Raw genomic sequence first — 17,228 nt, forward strand, 5'->3', positions numbered from 1 at the left:
GTCACCGCCAGCTTCCCCTTTCGCCCCTCCACATTCCCTTCCAACCTCACCTTATACTCCTTAGCCTTCTGGACCCCGAACCCCAGCCCTCGCCCCGCCCTCTCCAACGCCTCCACGATCGCCTTCGCCGGCCTCCTCGACGTGAACACCGTCCCCTTCTTCCTCTTCCTCTCAAACAAGCTCGACAGGTCGAACCCCGACGACATCGTGGATATCAAGTCAAAGGCATTGTAAGACCTCGGCGAGGCCAAGTTCTCCTCCGTTGGCTCGGCCGGCGGTGCCGGAGTGGCGAACGCCACGGGCCGAGGTAGCTTGCATTTAAACAGGGGAGTTTTCATTATGGCCTGTATCGACATCCTCTTCTCCGGATCGGCCGACGAGCAGCCGACCGATGAGCCTCCTGGCGTCGGCGGAGAACCACGGCGGAGCCTGGTACTCCGCCTTGAATATTTTGCGGTACATTTTCATCAGGTTCTCGTCCTGAAAGGGCAGGAACCCCGCTAACAAGACGAACAGAATCACGCCGGAGGACCAGACGTCGGCCTTGGCTCCGTCGTAGCCCTTCTTCCGGAGCACTTCCGGGGCCACGTAAGCCGGGGTCCCGCACTGGGTGTGGAGCAGGCCGTCTTGCCTGAGCTGCTCAGGGAGCGCCGACAGCCCGAAATCGGAGACCTTCAGGTCCCCGTTTTCGTCGAGGAGCAGGTTCTCGGGCTTCAGGTTCGCGGATGGGTAACGCCGGCGGGCGAGTGGCACGAGTCGACGGCGGAGATATTTTGTTGGGAAGTACCTTGCGCGGCTTGGTCCTCGGGAGCTTGCGCGCGGGTCGGGGAAGGAGCTCGCCCGCGCGCGAGACGTACTGCCATGACGAAGAAGATGCGGGTCTTGTGGCGACGACTCCCTGGGTCGACATTTGGGGTGTGGCGGACGGGCGCATGATGAGATCTCGCGCTGGATTTGTCGGGAGGTTGGGGTCGTGGCGGCAGGAGCTGGTCCTTGTGGATGATTTTGATGGCGACGAGGGAGTGGAGGCCGAGGTCGCGGGCGTAGTACACCTTGGCGAAGGTGCCCTGCCCGAGGAGGCGCGCCCCAGCTCGTACTTGTTGAAGAGGGAGGCTGCCGGCCTGAGGCTGAGCCGCCTCATCTCGCTCTCCTCCTTGCTGCTGCTGCTGCTGCACTTGGACCATGATGGAAATTGGGGGTGTTTGGGTTCACAGGAAGAGTGGGAGTAGTCGGCGTATTATTATTGGAGACATGTTTGGAGGGGGAGCACCTGGTTTTGCCCTTTATTTTAAAGGGAAAGCAGCGGGTTGTGTTGTTTTTATGGTTTGTTATTCGTCAGGTTTGGAGAGAAACGCGGAGAGGAGCACATTGGAAGAGGAGGGGGGCGGGATGTGAGTTGTGTAGTCACTCTCATTTTTTTTTAATGATCAGCTGTGAGTATGCCGCCAAACTATAACAGTCAAGAGGGACGCGGTTATTTTGATATGTTAAACATTTGGGATCATATTTCACCAAAAAATGTGCATCTGGCTTTAAGGGTGTAGGTCTTAATATGTTAAACATTTTGGATCATATTTCACCAAAAAATAATAAGACTGGTTATTGTGAGTTGGTTAGTAATTATGTAGATTGGAAAACTTGATTAAATTCTAAAGAACAACATGACAATAATGCGTTTGAATTAGGTCGGAAGGTATTATAGCAATTGATTGTTTTTTACTTTTAAGATGCTTTGATTTTGGATTGGAATCAAGGATTACCTATTTACCTTTAGATTGGAAATATAGTGTTCCATGCGCGCGCAAACTTTTTTTTTCTTGACTGAATTTAGTATTTAACTTCCAATTTTGCCTTTCAGATAAATTATTATTTTGTTTAAATGATCAGGTACATAAGAGGCAGTAAGTGACTATCATTTGGAGTTTGCGTTGGAGAAACCCTACTAGATGTTACAGTTTAGTGGTAAGCTCGTTCTCTTGTTATTTGTGGTTAATTTAATTTTATCAGAAAATGCTTAAACATTTTGGCTAAATAGCGTTTTAGTTGATGGGGGTAGTATTAAATCATTTTTTAACTTAGTATTATAAAATTAAATCAATGTTAGGTCGATTGAATTTTATTATGGCTAACCTTTATCAAATTGATTTTTCAATTTTGGTTGTTTTGTTGATTGTTTCCTATTTTATTACTTTTTTTTGTTCAAGATTAGAAATAATGTCACCTAGATAGTACAAATCTGGAAGTTTGAAGAGGAAACAAAGAAAGAAGGAGGAACAATTGACTCGATCACAACGAGGTGCTCTTGATAGGTTCTTTGTCAGAGAACGTTCAACTATTTCAACTGAAGATTTAGTTGATGAATACGATGACAATGATAATAAGGAATTGATTGAAGATGATGGCCTTGATGAAAATCACGATGATGATCCAAGTCCTAATGAGAATGATGGCAATGCAGATGTTTATAGTATGAATCACAATGAGAATGGTGACACCGAATTTAATGAAGAAATGTTTAATGAGAATTTGGATGCAGTTCATAATGACTTAATTGAGGAATCAAGTGAGTAAGTTCCAGCGAACCTTTATGATCCTAGAGTTTTGGATAGTTTAGATGATAAATGAAGAAATCTGTTAGCTGTAAAAGGTCCCAAAAGAGACCCGTCAATAAAAAAAGGTCCTAAAGATAGATTGAATAAATGCTTTACTTCAGGATTATACACTCGACGCATACATAATGGAGAGACATCTGATAGGATATGGCTTGTATACTACAAGGAGATTGATAAAGCATTTTGTTTTTGTTGTAAGTTGTTTAAGAAAAAGCCTATGATAACTCAGCTAGCAAATGAAGGATATAATGATTGGTCACATGTGGGTGTGCGGCATAATGAACATAAAGTTAGTAAGGCGCATATTCATAACATGGCTACTTGGATTGAGTTGTAGCTTAGATTGGAAAAGGATCAGACAATTGACAAATCTTTTGAAGATCATATCATGAAAGAGAAGGAGCATTTGAGAAAACTGTTACGAAGGTTGATTTCAATTGTGAAATATCTTGCTAAATATAATTTGGCTTTTCGGGGCAAAAATCAGAGAATTGATAAAGAAAACAATAGAAATTTTATGGGATTAGTTCAGATGGTGGCAGAGCATGATAAAGTGATGGAGGAACATCTTCGTTGCATTCAGAATAAGCAGATCCGTTATCATTATCTAAGTAATGTTATCCAAAATGAGTTGATACTCATGATGTTTTCTGAAATCCGAGGTGCAATCATATCTTAGGTTAGAGAAGCCAAATACTTTTCTGTTATACTTGATTGTACTCCTGATATTAGTCACCAAGAACAGATGACTCTGATTTTGAGATGTGTAGGTGTCACTGCTAGTCCAGTTAAAGTGAATGAGTATTTCATACAATTTTTTAATGTGGATGACACAAGTGGCCTTGGACTTTTTGAGGAGTTGCAGATGGCTCTAACGGGTATTTATCTTGATATTGATAATGTTCGAGGACAAGGATATGATAATGGATCGACTATGAATGGGCATAAGCAAGGTGTACAGAGTAGACTTCTGGATATTAATCCAAGAGCATTTTACACTCCATGTGCTTATCATAGCCTTAACTTATCCCTTTGTGATATAACAAACTGTAACTTCAAAGCTCAAGATTTCTTTGGAGTAGTACAACGAATTTATTCCTTGTTCGCAAATTCTACAAAACGTTGGAAGATTTTGATGGATAATCTTATAGGAGTTACTCTCAAGCCATTATCGACCACACGTTGGGAAGGTGGTGTTGAAAGTGTTAAGGCGATTCAATCACAACCTCTACAGATCAGACAAGCTTTACTTCAATTAGCAGAAAATGACAAAGACACAAAACCTCTACAGATCAGACAAGCTTTACTTCAATTAGCAGAAAATGACAAAGACACAAAAATAAGAAGTGAAGCTAAATCTTTAGCAAAGTACAAATGACAAAGACACAAAAATAAGAAGTGAAGCTAAATCTTTAGCAAAGTACGAGCTTGGGGATTTTGTGCTTTCATTAGGCATGACTATTTGATATAAGATATTGGTGACTGTTTACAAGGTTAGTAAGCATTTGCAAGAGAAAGATATTTCAATTGATGTTGCTATAGAATTAGTAAATGGCCTGATTGTTTCCTTCAGAAAGTATAGAGAAACTGGGTTTGCAGAGGCCATGATTACTACCAAAACACTTGCTGCTAATTTGGGAGTTAATTCAGTATTTTTTGAGAAGCGACAAATCTTTAGAAAAAGACATTTTGATGAGGTTGGAGCTCAGTCATCAGAGTTAACTCAGCAGTCGGGTGAGGAAAATTTTAGAGTTCATTATTTTCTATTACTGGTTGATCAAATGATTGGTTCATTAGAGAAAAGATTTGAACAATATCAGACATATGAGAATATTTTTGGGTTTTTATTTAGACCGAAAAAGTTATATGCATATCAGAATGATGATTTAAAAGCTTGTTGTGCTAATCCTACAAACAATCTTAAGAAAGAAAGTTCTTCTGATGTTGATGGAGATGAATTATTTACAGAGTTGCTAATCTTACAAAATATGTTTCCATCAGAAAATATGAAAGCCATTAACGTATTGAATTTCTTGAAGAGGATGAATTATTTCCCAGCCGCTAGCATTGCATATAAAATCTTGTTGACTATACCTGTCACGGTTGCATCGGCGGAACATAGCTTCTCAAAGTTAAAGATATTAAAATCATACTTGAGATCAACCATGTCGCAGGAGAGGCTAAACAGACTGGCTTTGCTCTCAGTTGAAAGTGGATTCTTAGACAAGATTGATTATGAAGCTTTGATTGATGACTTTGCAAAAAAAAAAATGCAAGGAGAAAAGTTTTCCAGTGAAGTTTTTGATGTCGGACATGTCAAGATTATTAGTAAGATGTTGATTTAGTGCATCTTTTTTTTACTATCAATATTTTGCATGTAATATGTTTTGCATAGAACCATTGTTATGTCTTAATGTTTATTTTAATTCTAGATATAAACATATCTTTCCATGCTTAGTACTACATATAAAAACAATTATTAGTTTCTTCTGAAGATTGATTAAGAGGCCCCGATTGAATTTTAGAACCGTTCTAAAGATTGATTAAGAGGCCCCGATTGAATTTTAGAACCGGGCCCCAAATTGTCAGCCACGACTCTACTCCTTAGTCTCTCAAATCCTAAGGTTATTGCAATTTGGTCCCTCAATGACCAAAATACCCTCAGCTAATATTTTCTGGAAGGGCTATTTTGAATTTGGGACTCTAAAGTTTAAAACTTTTAAAACTTTGATACCCAAATTTTTTTTTTGACATTTCGATATCCCACAATTTACACTTTTTACCCTTTGATACCGTAAACTCTTTTGGACACTTTGATACTAAAAATTTACACGTTTGTTAACTTTCACACCCCAAATATTCCATATTTTTTTAACTTTAGACATGTTTTTAACTTTGATACCCTAAAGTTTGGGTATCAAAGTGTTAAAAATAAAACTCTACGTATCAAAGTTAAGAAGGCATAAACTTTTTTTTTTGGTAAATAAATTTTTTTTTATTCATTTCCAAATTTGATTCAGCGCTTCACAATTCTCAGCAGCTGAGAAGGCATAAACTTTGAAACTTTAAAAGTGTAAAAAAAAAAGAACTTTAACGAATCTAAGTCAAAAAAGTTGTAGGATTCGGAGTATCTAAGTGCCAAAAAACTTTGAGTCCATAAAATTAAAAAGGTGCAAACATTAGTATAACAAAGTGCAAATAACCCTTTTATAAAAAGATGAGTTTTAAGAGAGAAATCATAACTCAGGAGTATGTTGGTCATTGAGGGACCAAATTGCAAGACCCCTTAAGATTTGAGAGGCAATGAGCAAATATTGAGATTTGAGGGACTAATATGAAATTATTGAAGACTTGACAAACTAATATCTAAATAACCCAACTAAAATCTCAATAATTGGGGACTGACAATTAGAGAAGTGCACGTATTAGGCAGTTATGGGTCCTAATAAGTAGCCCATTGATTTGAATTGGGAGCCCTTCCAAAAATGTTGCGGTCAAGTAGGTCACGCACTTTTGAGAACTAAGATTTGTGTAATCGAGAACTATATAATTTATGCATTTTGACAAAATACCTATAACTTGAATATCTTTAAAATTGTTATTATTCATTAATAGTTGTTTTTTATAATGTTAGTCATTGTGGAATAACTTTTGGTAAGACTATAATATATTGTTAATAGTATTATAATAATTTATCAATTTTTTATTTTCTTTATTATTATTATAATACAATCTTAAAAAATTAATTTTTTATTTTCTTCCTTTTCTACTCCTCCAAATCTCTTTATTTAATATCTCAATTGCAATTATGTTTTATAAATTATGGAGCTATTTATTTTTTTCTTTAAATTAATTGTAGAGTTGCTCTAATATTTGGTAAAAAGGAAAATAAAATATAATTAGAGGAGTACGGAGAGATGATCCAATTTGATGGTGTGTTCTGATGATCATGATGACCAAAAGAGATATATATAGAGAGAATGGAGAAGAGGAAAGGGAAAAAAAAGATTGTTCTACTTTTTTTTCCAACTAGTTCTAGGCTAAAACATGAGATAATTTAAGAGACTAGAACTCTCACTTTTGAATAGAAAAATAGAAAAGGTGGGATAATCTTATACAATTATCTCAATTCTAATTTTGTTCCAGTTTTAATTGACTAACACAATATATTTTTATACTAATTCTAGTTCTAGTTGACTAACACTATAAAAATTTATCTTACAGATTATCTCAATTCTCGTTTTGAGCCCTACTAGACTAATTCCTCCATAGTAGGATTTTTTTTTTGAACAAAAATTCATCAGACTTTGAAATAGCTAAAAGGTCATGCTTGGTGAGTGGTTAAAGTTTGTTTTTTTTGAGGAAAAACAAGGGGTATACCCTGTCATTAATATAAAGCAAAAAGTACATATACAAAAAGATACAAACTGTACCCATTAAATGGAAGATAGAAACAATAATTTCTCAAAACTAGTGATATATGACTTTCTTCTTTCAGACATCCATGAAGGTGAAGAGAGGGCCTTGTCGTCATTCACCGTTGACATAGATGTAAGAAAGAACCAAAGCCAGCCATATATATAGTGAAGAGAAATTAAAGTTTATATAGCTCAATAAACAAAAGGACTAAGAACTACAAAAAACACAAAAAATGGACAGCATCACAAGACATTCATATGCTTCTGCTAATCGGCTCTTTTTCCAGCTTGGCTTTGATCTTCTGAGCAACAGATCCTCTACCGAACCCTGACTAGTCATGTAAATCAGTTTGTTATAATCCACTTTTAGTTTTTTGGCTAGTGGATTATTTTGGATTATATTCAATCAAAAAATAAGATAAGGTACGCCACTTAATTATTGTTGGATTATAATCTATAAAGTTTGACCATGTAAAAGCTGAATTTATTCCTTATTGTTTTCACAAATTCATAAGCAACATTCATTACACATCTCTCTTTCTCTCCAACTGCATATATTTTTTGGGAGGTCATTTTTCAATAATGATGAATTATATCCATCAATTTGCCAAACATCTTACCGTTAAAAATAGATTATAATCCACTAATTTTACCAAATACTTTGTTAGCACTCTTGGCAAAAGAAAACGAAAACTGTGAAGAGAAGAAGCAAAACCTGATATATTGTTTAACGTCAATTTTAAAATAATAACAAAGAAAATATAAATCATCAAATAGCAAAAATAAATACAAAACAAAATATTGAAACCATTTAAGAACTACAAAAATTGGTGCAAGCATCAATTTTAAGATTCACAGAGACAGATCCCCTTTTTCTCCATTTATCTAATTTTATATAAAGTTTGTTTTAATAAAGGACTCACTGTAGGAATTCCTTTTTTCGTCACTGACAAGTTTTTTCAAAGGGCTAAAATACAGATTAGCTTATAAATTGACACACATTTTTCACTACAACCTAAAAACTGACGCCAGTGACAATAAGGTCTAAAATTGATACACTTAACTAATAATAGCTATGCTAGTCATTAGATTTTTAATTTGAGCATGAAACTTAAGAATTTTTACATATATACCCCTCAAATACTCCACACTTATATTTGTCGTACAAAATTTAAATATTTGTAATAAAAAAGCTCAACCCCCCACCCCCACCAAAAAAAAAGCCCCCCAAGGTCCTCACGCTCACCTCATACTCTTCCATTATCTCCAACCTTTCCCCTCTTCTCAACCTTTCTCTCCTCTCTCATTTACTTATTTCTTGTTGCTAAGGGCTGAATAATTGTCCAGTTAGCTAATCATTTACAATGCTTTTGCTGACAGAAACTCTAATATTGCATGGGTGATAGTTATGTGACTTCATATGTAGGCTAAACTTGTTGGGAATATAATCTGTTTAGAGTATAATTAGCACAAAATGTAATTTTAACAGAATTAGATAATGATTCAAAATAGATATAAAATTAAACTGAGTTTAGAATATAGCCTGATGGTCGAGGCATGCAAGCACTGTCCCAAGAAACTAATTGCCCCCTCTCGTACAGGGCTACGTGGCAAAAGTTCCCGGAGATACAACGACCCTCGGTCAGGCGACCTCCTTCTTGTCGGCACGAGCTTCAAGAAGGCTTTGTGAATTCTTCGTGACTTTCAGGGAACCTGTTGTGCGCAACGGAAATTTCGGCAGAGTTTCTGGTGCACAATAAGAGAGAAAAGATCGATAAGAATTCTTGTTTCTCAAAGGGAACAAGAATCTGAAAGCCTAATATCCCATCAAAGTGGGATATTTGCTCTTCCTCTCGTCAGTTCTAGGACTGCGCGTCGAGGGATCCTAAAAACTATTACAATAGCCACAAACTCAAACAATCTAATTTTACGTGGTTCGGCAAACTGCCTACGTCCACGGGGCAAGGAGGAGGATCTACTATTAGAGAGAAAATACAATAGGTTTACAATCTCACAAAATAAACCCTCAAACTAACTCTCTAATCTCTCACAAAATCTCTCTCAAAGGGGATACACAAACCCTTGCTACAGCCTGCCTTTTCTTCTCTGCACCCAGCCGCCAAAAGAGAACAGATTTTTCCCTTCGGTTTGCACACGCCTCCAAGCACTGTTCCGCAGCCGCACAAAGAAAAAAGCAACAATCAACCTCCTGCGCTCCTTTTTCACAAAACCTAGGTAAGCTATTTATAGCTTCTGGAATTAGTAATGACGTGGGCTCCGCTACTATCTCTTCACGCGGTTGATTGAGAACGTGGATCATTATCTTCACGCGTTTTATTTTGCCAGCCAATCTAATCATGTGGTCCCCCCCACGTTCTCACAATTCTCCACCTCGGTGAAGTTTCCCAAAACTGAGCCGACACCAACCAAACCAAATGCTTCACTTGTTGTGTCCACTACGAAGTGAAACAATTCACGACAACAGACTCAATCCATAACAAGTCGAGAACCCAAATGAGAGTGCAAACACTCTCCAAATGTTGGTATCAACGCAACAAATCGATCTCACCCCCATCAAAATCCAACCCGGCTGCATCATAAAGACTGCCTACGTATCCTCTTGCCCAAGGAATCAAGCCGAACGTAGTTCACCCAAATGGCCGCTAACGACCTCAATCCAATAGAAGAGTACGCAACCCTTCTCCAATATCATGATCAAGTCTACGGCTGATAGCACCTCCAATGGCCTCAAACACCTTCACCTGAGATGAACCAATGGTCATATCCAAACTGCATCTATCAGCTGCACTCGAATCAAAACCCAACTCATCATCTGCATCCGAATCCAAATGACTTCCTGGAGTAATCTTCACCCAATGTGGAGTAGCATCACTCTCCACCCGCTGTGATACCTCTAAGGTCTGTCCAAAACTCTCCACCTGCTGAGAGCCAATTGGCTTCCTCATCGAAGTCTCAACCAAAGTGACACTACCAGACCTATCTTCTAATGAAGTTTTACCTCCAATCATAGCAGTTGACAACTCTTTAATAGGATGACCCAAATATGTCGAAGCCTCTGTCCAGAAACTTTTCTGCAGACCATTGCTCGACCACAAACACCGATCCTCCTCCAGCAAGGCACGGTTCTCCAAATTTGTCACCATATCTAGCTGCCCCAAGATTTCTTTTCTAACAAAGTGTCTCGAAATGCCGTGAGCTCGGCTCCAATACAGAAATAGGTCCATCTTGTACCTCCCATCAGAATGGAGTACCTTCACCTTTCTGTCTATTACACACTTCTTCAATCTGTTAGAGACTACTAGGACTTTCTCCAATGGGGATTTGGTTGCAACCCAAACACGCCTAGAACAGTCACCAACAAAGGAAACCAAACGCTTATTACCTCCCAATGATGCCCCCTTGGAAGGCCCCCAAACATCCACGTGAACTCCTCCAGAACGACCCTTAGCACGGTGAATAGAGGTGCCACACTTCACCTCGGTCTTCTTGCTCACATCAACATGTTCACTGGACTTTAAATTGCAGGTCTTTACACCCTCTTTCAATCTATGCGAGGAATCAATACTGTAATGGCCAAGCCCCAAATGCCGCAGTCTAGTCAAATCAATAGAAGTCGCTAGCTCTCCACCTGCCACTATACCTCCAGTCAAGTAATACAGGTTATTCCTCCTGACGCCCTTCATCACAATCCGAGAGTCTTCCACAATCTTTAGAACCATGTCCTCAATTCGAACATTCAGACCCTCTCCAACCAAAGCTCCAATTGAGATCAAGTTCTTCTTCAAAGAAGGAACATATCTCACATCATTTAACTCTCTAACAGTCCCGTCAAACATTTTGATGCGAATTCTTCCTATCCCAAGGATCTGGCATGCACGGTTATCAGCCATGTACACCACACCACTATCCACCAGCTTCTCAAAACTGGAGAACCATTCCCTTCTAGGGCACACATGATAGGTCGCACCACTATCCAACATCCATTCAGATTCCTCCGAATAGCTATCTGTAGGACTGATAGAAAGCGAATAAATAGAAGAGTCAGAATTATTACCATCCGATACGATGTTTGCTTCTGATGATGGTTGCTTCCCTTTTCCCTTCTGCTTATTCTTCATCCATTCGTCGAGCTTTGGGCAGTCTTTCTTCCAATGACCAGTCTCCTTGCACCAAGCACACTGATCTTTTCCTACTCTAGACTGTGACTTCCAATTCTTCCGGTTTGGATTCTTCCCTCTTGCGACTAACGCCTCTGCTACCGACTCAGTCGAATTCTCCTTATCCTTCTTCCGAAGCTGATAATTCACCAATGCAGCAGTGACCTCACTATATGAAATGGATGCCTTCCCATTAATAAGAGTAAGGACGAAGGTCTCATATTCCTCGTCGGGCAAGGAACTCAATAGCAACAACGCCTTGTCCTCATCTTCAATTATAATATCCACGTTCGCCAAATCCGCAAGAAGCTTCGTGTAGTGGTTCATGTGATCACCAATGGAGGTTCCTTTCTTCAACTGGAAGCGGTAAAGCCTCCTCTTCAAATGCAAGCGATTCTCCACACTCTTGGTCAAATACTTGCTCTCAAGGATCTCCCAAATCTTCTTTGGTATCCTCCAAATTCTGCGCGTTCAGCGCATCCAAAACCTCGCATCTCCATAATCCAAAGTTGTTTGTGCCATTAAATTTCTCCACATCTATCTTCATAGAGTGGATATTCAAACTCTGAATAGTCTTCATGCCAGAAGCACCACCCTCGACACCCGAAGTACCTTCTTTCCCCGACATCTTACGCACCAACGAACAAAGAATAGATCCAAAACTGAAAGATAGAGTCTTTACCAAAAGATCCCACCTTTATCACCAACGAAGCCCTAAACGAGCCTCCAAATTGATCTACTCCTCCAACCAAACCCTAGATCTGGAATCTGGGCTCTGATACCACTTGTTGTGCGCAGCGGAAATTTCGGCAGAGTTTCTGGTGCACAATAAGAGAGAAAAGATCGACAAGAATTCTTGTTTCTCAAAGGGAACAAGAATCTGAAAGCTTAATATCCCATCAAAGTGGGATATTTGCTCTTCCTCTCGTCAGTTCTAGGACTGCACGTCGAGGGATACTAAAAACTATTACAATGGCCACAAACTCAAACAACCAATTTTACGTGGTTCGGCAAACTGCCTACGTCCACGGGGCAAGGAGGAGGATCTACTATTAGAGAGAAAATACAATAGGTTTACAATCTCACAAAATTTTTGTAGCCGCAATAAACACACGCCTCTTTTGCCCAAAGCCTTAATTGCTCCGGCCTTTTTCTTTTGCGCCTGCTCCAAAGCCTACGCTGCCGTACCCCCTCAATTGCACCTCCTTTCACCATCGAAACCCTAGGACAAAAGTCCTTTTATAGGCTAGTTTTGTAGCCGCAATAAACACACGCCTCTTTTGCCCAAAGCCTTAATTGCTCCGGCCTTTTTCTTTTGCGCCTGCTCCAAAGCCTACGCTGCCGTACCCCCTCAATTGCACCTCCTTTCACCATCGAAACCCTAGGACAAAAGTCCTTTTATAGGCTAGTGGTTAATCGGGTGGGCTTACACAAGAACCCGCTGTTGATCAAAAAAAAAGAAATCACATGGCCCCCACAAATCAATTTCTTCACGCGGTTACAAAACTTTTGCCCAGCACATGGTGGTCCCCACTTATGTCACATCCACAAAACCAACAAAAATATAACAACAGTAATATGAAGAGGAATAACAGAGAAGAAGAGAGAATACGTTGTGTTTTTCACACTGTATCAAACTCTACAGATTTAGGTCCTTTTATAGGCTTAAAACATCCGTTACTCATAAATCCGTAATTAATTTAATTACCGATTTTAATTCTCATAAAAACTATTTTCTGTTTTGATTCTGAAAAATATAGCAGATTAAAGGCCCATTAATCCGGAGCTGCATTCGTGGGCGCGCGCCACCCGACCCGAACCCGAGCCCGAGCCCGACCGGCGCGCGCGTGTGTGGTGTGGAGCATAACCTTTGTTTTCTTCTAGGCATAGAAGAGAAAGGGAAGGCTTATAAAGAGCCTATCTTCCCATCTCTTTTTCAATGTTGGACTAAAGTTTTCCTCTTTTCCTCTACAAACCCAAGTTTTAAGTTATAACTCCAACAGAAAGCAGAGGGAAGAAGATTGGACGAGAGAATGGAAGGAGAAAAGTGAGGAGAGAAGTTGAGAAGATGGATAATGTAAATGGGTTGGAGGGGAGGGGAAGGGAGAGAGTTGGGTTATAATTTCTTAAATTTAGAGGGACAAGTGTAGGATATTTAAGAGGTATGAATATGAAAATCTCTAAGTTTGCTACTTAAACCAAAATTCTGACAATCAGAATAGGATTTATTAGTTAAGTTTGTTAATTTTTAGGAATTTTATCATCAGCGTTAATTTTTAGGTCTTACCACATTTTCAAAGTCAAACAAAATCTAGTGAAGTTAGTATCTTATATATGTTGTCGTTATTGTGTCAAAGGGGGATTTAACAAGACTAGGAGAGTGACTTATAAGAATAATAATTATTATCGTTATTATGTTATTATAATAACTAGTGTTCAACCGGTCTCTTTAAAATATTTTTTTGCACACAATTTATTTCCTATTTTATTTTTACGGTTTGTCATGTGAAATTTTATCTTAAAATATCTTATAGTTTATAAAAAAAAGTTTCATATGCTAGTAGTTATTTATGTAAAAAGTGCGTAAGATATTATGTTCAATTATATTAATATTTTAATGTACTAATGATATCATAATACATTATAGGATATTAGTCCAATATCTACTATTATATATAACCAAGTTAGATGTTGCGCATCCATCACATAATTGCATTCCATAATTAAACATAGAAACATAGATAGTTGAAAAATATGATATAGTTAAACATTTCTTAACATTTGTATCTGTTCTACAATGAAGTTCTTTAGTCTCGCGTGGCCAGATTGCTGATCGTCATCTAGGTTGCTTTCTCTCTTCATAACCTCATTAGCATGTTGAAGCAATTCAAAGTACGTACGACTAATATTTGTTATTTTCGCAGTAACGACAGAGTAGCAACACAATATCCACTACTCTGCGTGGATTCATATTTCTAACTTTCATCGTTGATCCTCTTTATTTTGATTATAGCCTATCTCACGAAGATTTTCTCCCTGATTCTGATATTAATGCATTAAAACTTTGAAATCTACATATATAAATTAATATACATATTGTATTATACATGATAAGTAAAGACTGATTTTGGAGATTCCATGTGTATCTGATTACACAATGTATCTATATTATTCAAAGAAATAAATCTGAATTAATTTTTGATACCTATAAAATACATGGAATTTGAATAGCATGATAAGATTTTACCTGTCTATCTTGAATTAATTTTTGATACCTATAAAATACATGGAATTTGAATAGCATGATAAGATTTTACCTGTCTATCTTCAATAGTAATAAGTTGAGGAGAAGAATTTGAATAGCATGATAAGATTTTACCTGTCTATCTTCAATAGTAATAAGTTGAGGAGAAGCATCTATATTTATAAAATCTCTGATACGTTATATGAGGTGGTGCATGCATAATTTTGATAACAAATTTAAAATAAGATGAAATTAAAGATTGCACCATTGAGAACATCTAACTTGTCACAGAATTTTTTGAAAGGCTGCAAGAGATGAAATTGAAGAGACCGAGTATTTTGGAGAATAAATTTCTTGAGGTTTACTTTAGGTTTGGTTACCACTACTACAGATTTGGGGTAACATCATGACAAGTTATATGCTACGTGGCAATATGAGGTTTTTAAGCGGGAACGGTTAAAAATTTTAGGGGATAAATTCTACAGATATTTATGAAGTTGCCGAAAGAATAAGTAATTTTAATAGGGAAATTAATTGTCGGGAAACTTTTTAATTTTTATTGTGGCAGGACTTATGCAGAAAGTGGATAAAGAATCGTGGTTAAAAACGTGTGCTGAAGTTGAGAGGACTCATTCCCGAGTGGCTGTTAGTGTGATAATAGATAATAAAAATCTAAGGAAATACGTGGATATCGAAAAATTTACTGTTCACCACCGGGTTTTCTTTAGTTGAAGGGAAGTAGATAATACTATTTATTTGGATATAATGTTGTACTTTCAGAGCATTATACTACTTTCAGAACGTCCCAAGTTATGAATTCGCTGGACCTATAGAATATGAGTGAGCTAGTCAATCATATAACACGAAAGCTGCTTCGAATAATTTGTTAGTTTGTCCTCATTATTAGATGTAAACCAATTGTTACATAATTGCTAAAGTACAAATATTATTCGAAGACACGGTGAGGACTGCTATTGCTTGATCAATCATCATCGGACAACAACAAAAGTTATGGTAATTATTATCGTTTTTATATATGCAATAAAGGTCAATGTTTCATGTCACTATTATGAATCCCAGCATCATGGGTCATCGAATTCATATGGCACTAGCGAGCAATCTACTCAATTCCTAAATTGGAAGTTTCATAGGACCAATTATATAACAACACCGCGAATCATTTAACCCTTTTGTGATGGTGAAGGAAACTTCTGTTGAGATCTCATTGCTTGAAATCCAAGAGACAAAAATACCTCGTTCTTTGAGGTGTTTTGATATAATTAGCTACTGGATTTTGCATCGTCATGCTATCAAAAAAAGAATTTGCATCATCACATAGCATATTGTGTTGGATATAATTTTAAAAAAAACAGTAGATGAAAACGTGGGCAAGCTTTGTTGGATATTAATTTTTTTATTAAAGTGATTAACTGTCTAAATTTTGATGTGGATCCCTCGCACTGCCTAAATTTTGTTGAAATTAAAAACGTTGGGTTCCACATAATTTATTAAGGTCAAAGAAATTTTGGAAGATTTAAGAGCTTTCGGCACCGTCATTTGAAATTAATAGAAGGTGACAGGTCCAATCAATAATATTTTAGTAGTGCATAGTATTTTTCCAAACACTATAAATAGGCCCCAAACTCTTAAGGAAAAAACATTCCAAAAAACAACAACCAATACAAAATATATATATACAAATATATATGTTATAAAATAGCCGGTGCTCGGGAACATTGCCTAGACCAGAAAGGTCCTATAGATCGAGGATATCGTTGCCTTGATCGAAAGGTCCTATAGATCGAGGAGATCTTGACAGTACTGGGTCAGTGCACACCAGAGTACTGTACTGCTATTACTGGAAGTAATTTAGCCTTGAGATCCTTGCACTGAAGTAGACCAAATATTGCTTTAAACACAACGTTTTACAAACGCACAGCAGCCGAGTTGGAGAATTTTAAATTACATGACTTCAGCTTTTTTTCAGTATTCTCTGTTTTATATCTGTATCATTCCAGATTTAACCACAGATGCCAACAATCTTAAAGCAATATTTGATCTACCATGGATCCTGTAAGGATTCTTGGAGTGGACTGTTTTAAGTTAGAGAACTTTGACGGTTCCAACTTTAACGCATGACGTCGGAAAGTGATCTTCGATATGCAACTCCTGAAAATCTACTATGTGGTTTCTAAGGAGAAACCCGACTCTGAAGAAGATTCTGAATCTGAAGAGTCTTGGCTAGATATGATCACTTCTGCAGGAGTTATCTCCTGAATTATCTCCTTAACTGCCTGGAATGCTCTGGAGGACCAGTACAAGGATTAGGAGAAACTATCCAAATCTCACCTCATCGACAAGTTTCTAGACTTCAAGTTCGAAGATGACACTGAGGTTTTTCCTCATGTCAAAGAGCTTGAAAAGCTTGTTCTAAAGCTGAATGATGAAAAGATCAATCTTTGTCAAACCTTCATTTTTGGTGCAATTGTTAACAAGTTTCCTCCATTTTGGATATCATTCTCCACTGATATTCGGAGAAGGAAAAGACAGGTGACTCTGTCTGACTTGAAGTGGTTCATTCGGATCGAGGACGAGACTCGAACTCGTACAAAGACTAAGCTCTTTGCTAAACAGTAGGCGTCTGCTAACATGGTGGCTGCTAAGTCTGAGAAGAGTAATAATTCATCTTTCAACAACAAGAAGAAGTTCTTTAACAAAAGGAAGAACCAGAATCCAAAGAACTTAAATGTTCAGAAGAAAGAGTTCAAGAAGAGCG

General features: G+C 37.9%; 2 protein-coding genes across 2 annotated transcripts in view; one reads left to right on the plus strand and one right to left on the minus strand.

Moving 5' to 3' along the window:
* Positions 1–1,528, minus strand: part of LOC109843930 (CBL-interacting serine/threonine-protein kinase 5-like) — a 1,900-nt gene extending 372 nt beyond the window's left edge. Inside the window, 3 exon segments of the mRNA XM_020412911.1 lie at positions 1–374; positions 376–723; positions 726–1,528. Of these exon segments, the coding sequence (XP_020268500.1) occupies positions 1–374; positions 376–723; positions 726–1,184 (1,181 nt within the window). The 5' untranslated portion in view covers positions 1,185–1,528.
* Positions 1,186–4,957, plus strand: LOC109842024 (zinc finger MYM-type protein 1-like). The gene is made up of 6 exons (XM_020410943.1): positions 1,186–1,323; positions 2,230–2,563; positions 2,714–2,901; positions 2,950–3,274; positions 3,383–3,980; positions 4,111–4,957. Exons 1-6 carry the CDS (start codon positions 1,186–1,188, stop codon positions 4,955–4,957), a joined length of 2,430 nt encoding a protein of 809 aa, XP_020266532.1.

Source organism: Asparagus officinalis, chromosome 5 (genome assembly GCF_001876935.1).
Source record: "Asparagus officinalis chromosome 5, Aspof.V1, whole genome shotgun sequence".
Classification (NCBI taxonomy): Eukaryota; Viridiplantae; Streptophyta; class Magnoliopsida; order Asparagales; family Asparagaceae; genus Asparagus; species Asparagus officinalis.

What these genes read in the sequence shown, in the direction of transcription:
- LOC109842024 (XM_020410943.1), top strand. Translation starts at nt 1,186, where the DNA reads ATGGAAATTGGGGGTGTTTGGGTTCACAGGAAGAGTGGGAGTAGTCGG. An exon ending in CGGGTTGTGTTGTTTTTATG is followed by an intron (nt 1,324 to 2,229) that starts GTTTGTTATTCG and finishes TCACCTAGATAG; the next exon opens with TACAAATCTGGAAGTTTGAA. An exon ending in GAAGCTAAATCTTTAGCAAA is followed by an intron (nt 3,981 to 4,110) that starts GTACAAATGACA and finishes TTACAAGGTTAG; the next exon opens with TAAGCATTTGCAAGAGAAAG.